Source organism: Anabrus simplex, chromosome 7 (genome assembly GCF_040414725.1).
Source record: "Anabrus simplex isolate iqAnaSimp1 chromosome 7, ASM4041472v1, whole genome shotgun sequence".
Taxonomy (NCBI): domain Eukaryota; kingdom Metazoa; phylum Arthropoda; class Insecta; order Orthoptera; family Tettigoniidae; genus Anabrus; species Anabrus simplex.
Genome location: NC_090271.1, coordinates 221,507,354 through 221,522,017, shown reverse-complemented (window position 1 = coordinate 221,522,017; position 14,664 = coordinate 221,507,354). Strand labels below are relative to the sequence as shown.

Here is a 14,664-nt window from a genome sequence, read left to right as displayed (position 1 = left end):
CCATCCTCGAAATGGTTTTCTATTTCAATTCCAGGGAAATGCCGGGAAGATACCTTTCTAAAGGCTATAACCGTTTCCTTCCCATTCCTAGCCCATACAATTAGGCCTTACATCTATACCCACAAACAATACCCTCACCCCCCCCCCCCCACGGGATATACCAGGAAAAGGGGCTATAGAACCAGCGAGCAGGACATTTCCGGCACTGAAAGTCATACACTAAAAGACAAAATAAGCTGAAAATTTGTCTGATATGAGAGACAGAGAGCTTGTGAAGAAAACGAAGCCATTCTGCTGATACGTAGGTCGAGTCATAAGTCATGGCAACAATATTTTTCGCGAACAGGAGACAACAAGGAAAATCTAAGATATGCATTTGGAAACGTACGGTATGTACTTGCGTATGATGGCACTAGATGGCGTATGTAAACAACAGTGTGGGTCAAAGCATGCCCCCAAGTTCAGTGTGTGAGTGAGAGCGTCACAAACTGGAAGCGAACAAGCAGGAGCAACGATGGTATATTAAAATAGCGGTTCTCCGCGGCAGAAATGCACGCCAATGCCATGCAGAGCTGCGGGAAGCATTAGGCGTGCATGCCATGCCCTATAGAACAGTGGCGAGGTGGGCGGAGACGTTCAACAAAGAGGACATCGTAACAGCATTTCGGAGAGAGGTGTCACACGTTAGCGATACACATGCTGTGACTGGTATTCAGCGCCTGCCCCACCGCTGGTAACGCACAGTGGAAACCTTGGGTGATTATTTCGAAGGTCTGTAATCAGTGAAGACCTGTCCTTTGTACGTAGTCTTGTGTTTTTGGTGTCTATACCATAATAAAACAATGTTTACCAATCGCCCGTGTTCTGTTACTTTCCTACGAGAATCTCTTGAAGTCAGAATTTGTCTTCAGGCACTATGCGTAAGTACATGCACTATATTTCCAAATGCATATCTTATATTTTCCGTGTTGTCTCCTGTTCGTGAGAGAAAAAAATAGTTGCCATGACATGACTCGACCCTCGTATATTTCCGACTTCAGACAAGTATTTGATTAAGTCATATGGTTTCATATTCCACAGTCTGTGTTCTCCGTAAAATAAAATGACAAAGCCATAGTGCTGATGATTAACAATACAATTAAGTAATAAAACACAGTCTATATCAGCGCAAATAACATTTCTTTGTTACAACCGGCTTTCGGAAATTAAATTCCATCATCAGTACTGGTTATATTTTATTGTGTGTTGCTTTCAGTTTAGTGTATATTATGTTTGTAAGCGGCGCGTGATTCAAATGTCATTTTAGAGGTTTAAATGGAATGTTTTCAGAGATCGATTCATTTAACAATATTTCTTGCCTAGAAAAATGATCCTGAAAAAATGTTAAATGTATCAATCAGAATATTTTAGTTAAAACTCTAACATGACTTACAAACATATAACACTAAGCTGAACGCAACACACAACTCAAAAGAAACAGTCCACTACCAACATGTCCAACTATTTTTCGCTTGCTTAAATATCACCATACCTGTGCTCACAGGTAGGGAAGTTCCTGAAGATCTGAGAGGCATATCTGGACCTCAAGGTGGAACGTGATATCAAGGAGCGATACATGGAGAGCAAGAAGGCGACACGTGAGATCTGTTGACTTGACTTACGCAGTGGTAGCCAGTAGAAAGATGCAGAGGAGGGTAAATATGAGTGATAAAGGTAAAAAAGAGATCAGAAAGACGGTATTTGAGGAAATCTTGTATTGTGATTTTTGTTGCTACTTGCTTTACGTTGCACAGACACGGATAGGTCTTATGGCGACGATGGGACAGGAAAGGCCTTAATTAATGTACAGCCCCAGCATTTGCGTGGTGTGAAAATGGGAAACCACGGAAAACCATCTCCAGAGCTGCCGACAGTGGGGTTCGAACCCACTATCTCCTGGATGCGAGCTCACAGCTGTGCGCTCCTAACTGCACGGCCAACTCGCCCGGTCTTTGTGATTATGAAGTAATGTAAACGAGGGAAGAAGTAGCTATGAAGTCTTATACTGTAGTGACGGATAAATATTTATATAGGCCTATGGAGGATTGGAAGTATTACTGGATAGCACTTAATGAAAAACATGTACACTGAACAATCACTACTTTGCGAACGCCTGGGGCGCGACTGTTGGTGATCAGTGACGCAATACCACGTCGTGACAACGTCACAAGTGGCTGACAGACAACGTACTGAGCTCTCTTCTCTACGTCAGACATTCGGTAGTGATGAGTAAATGTGGCGAATTCAGCGACTTTCACTGCGGGCAGATAATTGGGACCGGAGGTGTGGTGCCAGTATCTCAACAGAAGCCGCTCTAGTTGACTGTTCTCGCACCGCGGCGTCGACGGTGTACCAAGATTGGAAGAATCGTGGACAGACATGCAGCAGAAAATCAAACTGCGATTGGCCACGGGTGTTACAAGGAACGGAAAGGAGCGTTACTAGTTGCCTCTGTGTATAAAGGAAAGGGTGTTAAATAGGATTCGGAAGTTTATGGCCTACAGAAGTACAAAATATGCAAGCAAATATGCCCTTAAAACTACCTAAGAACGATAAAATACGACTAATTTTAGGGATTATTATTAACATTAAACGCCTTAAGTTAAAAAAAATGTGATCAGCCATAGTAAACCCGACACATTTAATCACACAAACTGGCAGACGTCTACAGAAATACCAGACAGAGGAAATCGACATAGTAGGTCTGATGATTGGAGCAAGGGGACGATTTCCGCTTTTGCCGCTAATTTCTGGAAACAGATGTCTCTGCCAGTTACAACGTTACGGGAGATTGCCATCATAGCCTTAAGGGGCTCACTAATAATTCTAAGAAATCGCTGTTAAAATTAGGTTACCTTCAACATTTCTCAAGTACAGTACATATATTTCTCTTCTAAAAATAAATGTATGATGATGATGATGCTTGTTGTTTTAAGGGGCCTAACTTCTTGGTCATCGGCCCCTGATGGTACGAAATGAGACGAAATGCAATGACAAAATAAAAATACAAAATCCTCCACTGACCAGAATTCAAAGCGTGCGTACGAAAAATGAACGGATGGATATGAAGTTAAAACAATCAGTGGAGACGACCCGCAATGCCTCAGCCTCAGAAACTGACGGAAAACAATAGTAATACTGACCAGGGGACGATTCCCGCTTTTGCCGCTAATTTCTGGAAACAGATGTCTCTGCCAGTTACAACGTTACGGGAGATTGTCATCATAGCCTTAAGGGGCTTATTAATAATTCTAAGAAATCACTGTTAAAATTAGGTTACCTTCAACATTTCTCAAGTACAGTACATATATTTCTCTTCTAAAAATAAATGTATGATGATGATGCTTGTTGTTTTAAGGGGCCTAACTTCTAGGTCATCGGCCCCTGATGGTACGAAATGAGACGAAATGCAATGACAAAATAAAAATACAAACTCCTCCACTGACCAGAATTCAAAGCGTGCGTACGAAAAATGAACGGATGGATATGAAGTTAAAACAATCAGTGGAGACGACCCGCAATGCCTCAGCCTCAGAAACTGACGGAAAACAATAGTAATACTGACCAAGGGACTGCTTCTATAACCAATACTGAATCGAGGATGCTTGCAAGCTAAAGGGGTCCAAAATATAGGTCATCGGCCTCTCATAATGGTACTTATCGCTTGGAAAGTAGAACCATGGTATTTGACATGGTGCGGTACTAATCAAAAGTATCGTAGACTCGCTGTATTCCACACATTATGGTACTACTGACATATAATACAGACCTATGGTGTTTCACACATAGCGGCGCCATTTACAGGCAACGCAAACCTATGGTTTTCATCACATAAATGTACTTACCACAGGGACTCGTACTATCCCGTGGTGTTCCTTATATAGTGGGTACTAATCATAGGCAAGCCAGAACCCCGGTGTCGCTCATATAGTGCTACTAATCAGTGGTACCGTAAAAGCCTGACCGCGCGGTGCTCCTGATTGCTACTAATCACAAACCTATTTGGTACCGAACATAGTGGTATTACGCGCAAGTAACAGCGACCCATGGTGTTCCCAGCGTGGTGGTACTAATCACAAGTAGTTTCATGATTCTAATCCAATCATCCCTTGGTCGCCCCTTTTAGTCGTCTCTTACGACAGGCAGGGGATACCATGGGTGTATTCTTCGTCTGCGTCCCCCACCCATAGGGGGTTGTGTGTTTGGTCCGCGAGAGGTATTTTATTTCCCTCAAGTCCACCGGCAAGCCGGTTAGGACCCCCCTATCCGCCACCTGGGACGCGCCACGTGGGAGTATCACCTCTCCCCCTGCTACGCCAGCGTAGCAGGTTCGTGGAAAAATAATTGTAAAAGTATACTTTGTCACAAGGCAGCCTCTGCATGAGAGGAAGTATTCCATAAAATAAAATAAACGTTCAGCATTTATTCGGTGTCATAGCTTTGAAGTGCAGTTCTCGTTCGATTTTCCTAAGAGAAAACCAAAAACCGAAGTCTTAGCATGTGTTATGGTATTTGTCGGCGTAAGTTAGAAGACACTGCTTAACAGGAAGTTTATTGAGGCCAGTATGTTGAAATTCGTTGGTAGTGAAAGAGGAAGGGAGCTATAACCGGACTCTCCAAGGAAGAACTGGGTAACAGATAAAATGGAATTTACTTGTTTTCTAATTGCTTCTCAGCTAAATATGTCTACTGGAGGGATTGAAAGGCGGAAACACACTATCGTCCCGTTCCGTGAACTCATGCGTATCGTGTAGTAATCTAACATGTCTAAGAAAGAGTCAGGTCTTCTAAACCTGCTACCTGTCTGTTATGGGAAAAGAAAAAAATATATATCTACTACACTATATGGAAATTCTGTGTTTGAAACTCGACGCAGAAAGGTGTAACAATTCAACTCATGAGCCCACTGCTACACTGGGGCAAAACGCTGGTAATTTCACGATTGAAAAGGCCTAAATTCAATTATGGTTTCCTTCTGGAAACTTAATTTCTGAAACATGTACCTTGTTAACGACTCCTCACTTTAAACAAAAATGCTGAAATTATAACCAAAAATGACCTTATATCATTAAAAATAGCAAAATATGGCCAAAACAATACAAAAGGACGAAAGATGCATTTATTGCTTTAAACGGGGTCAGGGACCCGTCATTCACACTTATTTTTCAGATTTCGGGTAAAATAATCTCAGAAAAGAAATATGACCTTTCCTTAACTTCCGAACCTTAGTGATAAACACAAAGCCGATAATTACGGCCAGTCAGCTTGACATGTGTTGCATGTAAGCTTTGGGAAAGCCTTGTTTTAATTAAGCCTATATTAAACATATCTGAGAAATTACTACAATAACTGGTTCGACAGAAGGCAGTTCGTTTTAGGAAGCATAACTTGTAGGATTCCTGCAAGATGTAGTAGATAAATTCAGGAGGTCAAATGGACTGTATCGCGATTGACCTATTATGAAATGGCGTATGGCTTTTAGTGCCGGGAGTGTCCGAGGACATGTTCGGCTCGCAAGGTGCAGGTCTTTTGATTTGACGCCCTTAGGCAACCTGCACGTCGTGATGAGGATGAAATGATAATGAAGACGACACATACTCTCAGCCCCCGTGCCAGCGAAATTAACCAATGGTGGTTAAAATTCCCGACCCTGCCGGGAATCGAACCCGGGACCCCTGCGACCAAAGGTCAGCACGCTAACCATTTAGCTACGGAGTCGGACTTTAGGCTAGTGGCGCGCATGTATGTTCTTAACCACCCAACCTATTCATTGTTTTGAAATGGGTACAAGATTTCGCCATACACGTGTTCCTGAGACACTGATACGTGCAGAAAGTCGCCGTGTGCTCGTAGTACGATTACGCTGCACCATTTCAACAATGTGTTGCTATTCCTGCACAGGTTGTTGAACTCCACGTTCAGAAGGAAAATGGGAACTTGAAAGAATACCAGTTTCACGCAATGTGCTGAAAACTCTGGCAAACATTCTACGATCAGGAATTCGACGTGTCGGAAAGCGCCGACAGTATTCCTCGACAGCAGCAGCACTACCATCGCAGAAGCTGCAAGCATACACCATATCTGCATATTCTTCATTAGTGAAGATGTGTGGCATTTTAGCCAGCGCGTGTACAAACACATTTAATCGACGCTTGTCGCTGTTACACTCGCAATCCCTCGCACTACTTCACTCACAACACACCATTAACATCCGCGCGTTCAACGGGTTAGATTAATGGCAGAAAAACATCCTGTGCAAAAAGGTTGAAAGCAACGAGGTAGGCTGGGCTGGAATAAAAAGTCAAAGTGGTTGGGTGGGTAAGACACATACGTGCCCGCCGCTAGCCCAAAAACAAATGACCGAGCTCGATAGCTGCAGTCGTTTAAGTGCGGCCAGTAATCGAGAGATAGTGGGTTCGAACCCCACTGTCGGTAACCCTGAAAATGGTTTTCCGTGGTTTCCCATTTTCACACCAGGCAAATGCTGGGGATGTACCTTAATTAAGGCCACGGTCGCTTCCTTCCCATTCCTAGGCTTTTCCAATCCCATCGTCGCCATAAGACCTACCTGTGTCGGTGCGACCTAAAGCAAATACAAAAAAAAAAAAAAAAAAAAAGTAGGCCCTATTAAATGTGTTCTATCTCGAAAACTATTCGGAATAGGGCATATGTCCATATACGATTTTTGCTTCAAATGTTCGTTCCTGTCATATCTCGGAATGACCGTTTCTCCCGGGACACGCTGTATACATAAATTATATTTTGCGGATGATATTATGCTGTTCAGAGTGACAAGTTACAAACGATAGGAAAAAGACATCGAAAATATTATGAGATGGACAGCAGCAGGGTGAATATTCAGGTTGTTTCACAAAGAGAAAGCCCTCTCAATTTTAATTACTGCGTTGATGGGGGAAAATACCTCATTGAGATCACAAAGTACTTAGGTGTTTATATATAATTAAAGACCTCCATTGCGGTAATTATATAAACATAATTGTAAATAAACGTCACAGATCTCTTCGTATTCTATGAGGTTACTTAGAAGGTGTATTGTAGCTTCCATGGCTCAGACGGCAGCACGTCCGCCTCTCACAGCTGGATACCGTGGTTCAAATCTCGGTCACTCCATGTGATCTTTGTGCTGGACAAAGCGGAGGCGGGACAGGTTTTTCTCCAGGTACTCCGGTTTTCCGTGTCATCTTTCAATCCAGCAACACTCTCCATTCTCATTTCATAACATCTATCAGTCATTAATAAATCACCTGGCGAGTGGCGACCCCATTGTACTAATAGCCTATATATGGTTCATTCATTACATCCCTGACCCGGTCAAAGACTGGAAAACAGGTTGTAAGTTTTCATTTTCACTTAGGGATTGTAGTCAAGATGTAAAGAAGGTAAAGGAGAGGACATATAAGTCTCTGGTAAGACCACAATTAGAGTATGGTTCCAGTGTGTGGGACCGTCACCAGAATTACTTGATTAGAGAACTGGAAAAAGTCTAATTAAAGGCAGTGGGATTTGTTCTGAGTGATTTCCGACAAAAGTTTAGCGTTACTAAAATGTCGCGAACTCTGTGCTGTGAAGAGGTGGAGATGGAGAAAAGCTGCTTGACTAAGCGGTATGTTCCGAGTTGTCAGCGGAGAGATGGCGTGTAGACGAATAAGTTACAATGGGCTCAGAGCTGGCGGATGATTAAGAAAAGATACTTCGATGACTGACATCGCGAACGATTCAAAGTCTATGCTTACGCCAAACTCATGGTGTCTTACATATGGGGTATATCATAACAACCTAGAACAAGAAATTAGATCACTTCCCACATAGAGCTACCAAGACGACTGCTGCCCCGTCAGAGGGCTTGTGGACCGACAAGTGGACACAATGACTCCCTCCGTTGTGTTTTGTACCTCTCTTGATGAGTTCTTTTTACCACTCATATCAGGCAATTCCAAAATAGACGACTTTCCCGCACTCACCATTCTTTTTTTCTTCTTTTTTTTTTTTTGCTAGGGGCTTTACGTCGCACCGACACAGATAGGTCTTATGGCGACGATCACCATTCTGAGTAGAACCAGACGATGTCCGGAATATAAGGACTTCAGTCCTTCGACTTAACGAGCCATATCGTGCCCTCTCAATAGTTGAATTTTTATAGCAAGTAATTTAATTTTCATCTGTAAATCTAACCAGCATACAGTCCACCTCTTTGGCTGAAGTATCGGCGGACTGGGCTTTGGTTCAGAGGCCACCGGGTTCGATCGATTCCCGGCAAAGCCGAGAATTTTAACTGCGAATGAGTATTCCCTCCAGCTTCTGGACTGGGTTTTAGTGATTGGCTTAGTGCGCTTCTCTTTATCTACATACAATACTTCACACTACCAACTATTACAGAAACACCCAATAGTGAACACACACCTCCACATAGGGTTGGCGTCAAGAAAAATATCCGGCCGTAAAACTGAGCCAAGCCATGTCAAGTTGACTAAGAAAAATGTCGCGTACACTTGCGAGGGTAGATTAATTATTTATTTGCCGGGCTGAGTGGCTCAGACGGTTAAGGCGCTGGCCTTCTAGCCCCAACTTGGCAGGGTCGATCCTGGCTCAGTCCGGTGGTATTTGACGGTGCTTAAATACGACAGCCTCGTGTCGGTAGATTTACTGGCACGTAAAAGAACTCCTGCGGGACTAAATTCTAGCACCTCGGCGTCTGCGAAGACCGTAAAAAAGTAGTTAGTGGGACGTAAAGCAAATAACATTATTATTAATTATTTATTTATTTAATCCGTTCACCCTCAAGGGTTGGTTTACCCTCGGATTCAGCGGACCACCTCAAGACCAGTGCCCCGTAGCGTGAGACATTTGGTTGGGTACAACTGGGGAGGACGCCTTGAGTCTTGAGGGGGATGGGAAGGGCCTTGGCCTTAACTTAGGCACAATCCCGGCATCTGCCTGGAGAATAAGTGGGGAAACCATGGAAAACCACTTCGAGGATGGAGCTGACCTCCTGAGACTAAGAAGACCAAGTTCCATTCCTCGTACTACTTTTCAAATTTCGTTGCAGAGCCAGAAATCGAACCCGGGCCTCCGGGAGTGGCACTACACCACAGGGGTGGACGGGTGGGATAGTACAGAATAGTATTGAGTCTCTTCAGTGGATGTCTTCGGTTTCATAATTTCCTAAACAACTTCCCGAGACGCGATAATGGGTTTCATTGACTTAATACAATTTAGGTAGCTCCTCAATAACGATGTTATTGGCTTTACGTCCCAATAACTACTTTTACGGTTTTCGGAGACGCCGAGGAGTCTGAATTTAATCCCGTAGGAGTTATTTTATGTGCCAGTAAATCTATTGACACGAGGCTGACTTATCCGAGCATTTTCAAATAGCACCGGAATGAGCCAAGATCGAGCCTGCCAAGTAGGGGTCAGAAGGCCAGCGCCTCAACTGTCTGAGCCACTCAGCTCGGCCTTTAATTCATTTCACGAGGCTGGATAAATCCCAACCCAGGTCTCAAATCAGGATTAAAATCCTTGAACAGGACGACAATCTAATTCGCAACCTCGGGTTGAGGAGGGGATACTACCTGCCCTACTCATGAATGAGGCTGACATATTCTGTACAACCGCTGCTAATACCCTGGAATACTTGGGCTCAACACCTGTTCCTTCTAAAATTTAGCCCGACCTCTGTAGGCATTTCTTTTTTACCAATTGCGTGTTTATGAAATTCCTAGAAGCGAGGACGCTAAGCCGCGTGCAACACAAACTACGCTGTAAAGGGTTCAGCTAACAGCGGCTCGGAAACAGATGGACAACAAAGTTCTTAATCAACTGAGGGCTGTATAAGATAGGAACCGTCACAACAGTAATGTTAAAATGATTCGGCAACAGAGTTATTGGAAAATTTAATAAAAAAGTACAAGCAGTTGATAAATATCAGGCTTGATAACGTCTTAGACAGGTAAACAACTTGAACAGGCAAAACAATATTTAATAATGATACACATACGGTCTGCATTTCATGAAATACTATGTAGCCTATTGGAGGAATCTTTACAGGAGTTAGTCTTTAGAAGGAAGAATTATGTGTAGTACAAGTAAAAATGAAATGGCGCATGGCTTTCAATGCCGGGAGTGTCCGAGGACATGTTCGGCTCGCCAGGTGCAGGTCTTTTGATTTGACTCCCGTAGGCGACCTGCGAGTCGTGATAAGGATGAAATGATGATGAAGACGACACATATTAATACACGCAGCCCCCGTGCCAGAGAAATCAACCAATGATGGTTAAAATTCCCGACCCTGCCGGGAATCGAACCCGGCACGCTAACAATTTAGCCATAGAGCCGACTGTAGTACAAGTGAACAGGTACAAAACCGGAAGCGTTTCTACAGTATGAGTATTTATCTCTTGTAAATCACTGGGACTGAATCCAAAACACTTAAATGTTTCCACAGCGAATGATATGAAATGTTTCGCCAGACGTAGGCTATATATAATAGGGCTTGTAAGATGCTGTTACCGAGCTCGATAGCTGCAGTCGCTTAAGTGCGGCCAGTATCCAGTAATCGGGAGATAGTGGGTTCGAACCCCACTGTCGGCAGCCCTGAAGATGGTTTTCCGTGGTTTCCCATTTTCACACCAGGCAAATGCCGGGGCTGTACCTAATTAAGGCCACGGCCGCTTCCTTCCAATTTCTAGGCCTTCCCTATCCCATCGTCGCCATAAGACATATTTGTGTCGGTGCGACGTAAAGCAAATAGCAAAAAAAAAAAAAAAAGTTGCTGTTGCTTTCTGCAGATGTATCTCGAACAGTAGTGTGGCCAGGATCGACCGATGTGGGGGGGTTGTTGTTGTTGGAGTCATCAGTCCATAGACTGGTTTGATGCAGCCCTCCATACCACCCTATCCTGTGCTAAACTTTTCATTCCTACGTAACTATTGCATCCTACATCTGCTCTAATCTGCTTGTCATATTCATACCTTGGTCTACCCCTACCGTTCTTACCACCTACACTTCCTTCAAAAACCAACTGAACAAGTCCTGGGTGTCTTAAGATGTGTCCTATCATTCTATCTCTTCTTCTCGTCAAATTTAGCCAAATCGATCTCCTCTCACCAATTCGATTCAGTATCTCTTCATTCGTGATTCGATCTATCCATCTGACCTTCAGCATTCTTCTGTAACACCACATTTGAAAAGCTTCTATTCTCTTTCTTTCTGAGCTAGTTATCGTCCATGTTTCACTTCCATACAATGCCACGCTCCACACGAAAGTCTTCAAAAACATCTTTCTAATTCTGATATCAATGTTTGAAGTGAGCAAATTTCTTTTCTTAAGAAAGCTCTTCCTTGCTTGTGCTAGTCTGCATTTTATGTCCTCCTTACTTCTGCCATCGTTAGTTATTTTACTACCCAAGTAACAATATTCCTCTACTTCCTTTAAGACTTCATTTCCTAATCTAATATTTCCTACATCACCTACCTTCGTTCGACTGCACTCCATTACTTTTGTTTTGGACTTATTTATTTTCATCTTGTACTCCTTACTCAAGACTTCATCCATACCATTCAGCAACTTCTCGAGATCTTCTGCAGTCTCAGATAAAATAACAATATCATCGGCAAATCTCAAGGTTTTGATTTCCTCTCCTTGGACTGTGATTCCCTTTCCAAATTTCTCTTTGATTTCCTTTACTGCCTGTTCTATGTAAACATTGAAAAGGAGAGGGGACAAACTGCAGCCTTGCCTCACTCCTTTCTGGATTGCTGCTTCTTTTTCAAAGCAGTTCAAAGGGGTTATAGTTACAAAATGATGACAGAAGCTAATGAAGGTGCTTGCTTGTGCGTGGTGCGCGCTTTCATTATAAGGACATTGATACAAGTGAATTGCAGTACACTAGAAAATCTTACATTAAAATACAAAACAGGTACAATACTATCAAAGTCAACAGTTTTACAGCAAATGGTATGTTCAATTTACAACCTAAAATTTAACTTTCGAGGCTTTTTAGAAAACAGATTCAACACATCTGTTGATTTTACAATTATGTCTCTGATTGTTTGTTTAGTTTATTTTCTTTAACGGACGTTCGATATGTTTTTCGCGATACAACGTAAAATGTAACAATTTATGAATAAATTACTTCATTAAAATAAATGGTGCATGAAGTATAATGGACATCTTACCTATCAATATTCCAGGGATGGACATGATAAAGAAATATATTGAAATATTCTTAAACCGGCCACAAATTTAAGCAGTGTTCTTTAAAATGACTACAGTTTACAACGTCTCACACTTCATGGCACCCTCAGAATTAAGAACCATGAAAAAGGGTGTAACCTGAATACTGAAAATGAAAATCCACAGCCTGTTTCCAGTCATTCGACCGGGTCAGCAAGGGAATGAATGAAGCCCCCATCTAGCGGCGAGGATAGGAATTGTGCCGGCTGCCGAAGCCTGTCGCACTCTTCTGGGGCAATGATTAATGAATGACAGATGAAATGAAATGATATTGGAGAGTGTTGCTGGAATGAATTATGACAGGGAAAACCGGAGTACCCGAAGAAAAACTTGTCCCGCCTCCGCTTTGTCCAGCACAAATCTCACATGGAGTGGCCGGGATTTGAACCACGGAATTTTGAATCACAACGAATTCGAAGAAATTCGAAACAACAGAATGAGAGCAAATGTACCTGTATTCAGGATGCGGAATCAGAAAGAAATGGATCATAGGACGGGGGAGGGGTATATAACTCCCCTGTAAGTAAATTACCCTCTCCAACAGAAAACTATAAATTGTAAATCCTTTTTTTTAAAAATTCTGTTCTTATAACAAGAATGATAAACACTCGAACGTTATTCCAATTATTTATATATATTATGTGTATTATTGCCCATGTTTTTAAACATGTGTACAGTAAAAACATTAATTCCAATGTGTCCTACACTTTCCTCATTATTTTATAATGAAAGAATACCCCCTGGACAATTTTAATGGGGTGGAACCTTTGAGAAAAATTGTCGTTGGGTGGGGGGCTCCCTTCCCCACCGCGATTTCGCACGCTGCCTGTATTTATTCTTTATGGAATTGATTAGAACAATTTAGAGGACACAATTTTGATTTACTCTGATGTTCATTTCTGGCGCATTCAGCAATTCATAGAAGCCACTGTAATAAGTTGGATGATAACAAGATAATATAGCTTTTATAAACTTTTTGAGGTTACAACGGGAACTCATGCAAGTAAACACCTCTTTAAAGATGAGTCAAAATAACTGAGTATAATGCTACTAAAGAAATTATCGGCTTGATCGTGAGGAAAATAACGGAGTAACTGAATTGTCTCCTTTCATTCAACAAATCAAGGTGAAAGCAGGCTCATATCTATGTTTTGACATACGGAACATGCTATCGTTTGTTGATCTACTTACCCCTTCGACTTCTCCAGTAGAACCTCCAGACCAAGAAAGCTATCCCTGCCAATGCCAATGTGACAAACAAGGTCCCTAGGACAGCACCGGCGATGCTGCCGGCGGAGAAGCATCCTTCCGGCGTCGCCGACACGTCCTGGCCTACGACGCTACTCATGAGCAACTCGAACACTACGCATAAGATCACTAAAGACACGCCTTGAAACAGAGCCATGACACTCTTTTTGCTACTGCATTCTACACTATCAACCTAGTGAATTTTCTACAATATCTACAATAAAAACCCTGCAAACTTTTTTTCATTTCCCAATATTCGCGTTGTATTCCATGGCACTCATTTACCTAGCATAAATTTTAGCGAACCACTATCACTTGATATATTTAAGAAAACAATATTTCTGAGAACACTTCACACAAACTTAAAATTAAATGCCAACACAATTTGTAATAATGTTAAAACATAACGCCGCAGATAAAACTTCCAGTTAAAAGTTGGATGGAATGCGACGTCATTTATGTCACAGGTATTGTACATTAGGGCACTGACACACTCATATTCACTCCCACTAGAGCACGACACAAGAAGTTTCGCGGCGGTAAACAAACAATCAGGTCGACAGCGCCAGCACGACTGAACAGGCAGGGCTAAGCCCAAGGTCGGCCAGCCAGTGCATGGCGGGAAAATTTCCTCGCCGCTTCCCCCACCAGACTTACCATGGGGTGCAGCTCGGTTCTCCCACAGCGAGGCACCTGGCCTATGTCCTCGTCGCGCTCAACTGAAAATCACCTGTGGATCGGCAATGCGTAAGGTGACCAGATTTTGGAGAGGCCCAAGCGACACACTGAAGTGCATTGGGGATGGGTGTCTGAATACAGTACTAAATATTTGTTCTTATATATACAGTATATAATAAGAGTTTTGTCTGTAAATTGCTCAGAGTTAAAAAGGGATGGTATTTCTGTATCGGTCGTGTCCACAGCAACAAGGAAATGCATGTTTTAATTTACCTTCATCTCTTTCTGTCTGTGTCTATATGTACGCACATTACGAAAAATGGACGAAGATAATTTAATAAAAATCGGTATGTGAAGTCGGGGAATAAGGCACTGCAGTCTATACTATAATTATTTTTATTCACGCTCAGTAAAATGGTAGTTTTGAGGAAGGCCTAAAATTC

The 14,664-nt window shown here is 42.5% G+C and overlaps 1 protein-coding gene across 1 annotated transcript in view; it reads right to left on the bottom strand.

Moving 5' to 3' along the window:
• LOC136877784 (uncharacterized) overlaps positions 1–14,090 on the bottom strand; it is a 411,138-nt gene extending 397,048 nt beyond the window's left edge. Inside the window, exon 1 of the mRNA XM_067151990.2 lies at positions 13,487–14,090. Coding sequence (XP_067008091.2) covers positions 13,487–13,700 — 214 coding nt within the window. The 5' untranslated portion in view covers positions 13,701–14,090. The remainder of the gene's footprint in view (positions 1–13,486) is intronic.
• Positions 14,091–14,664: the final 574 nt, after the last annotated feature.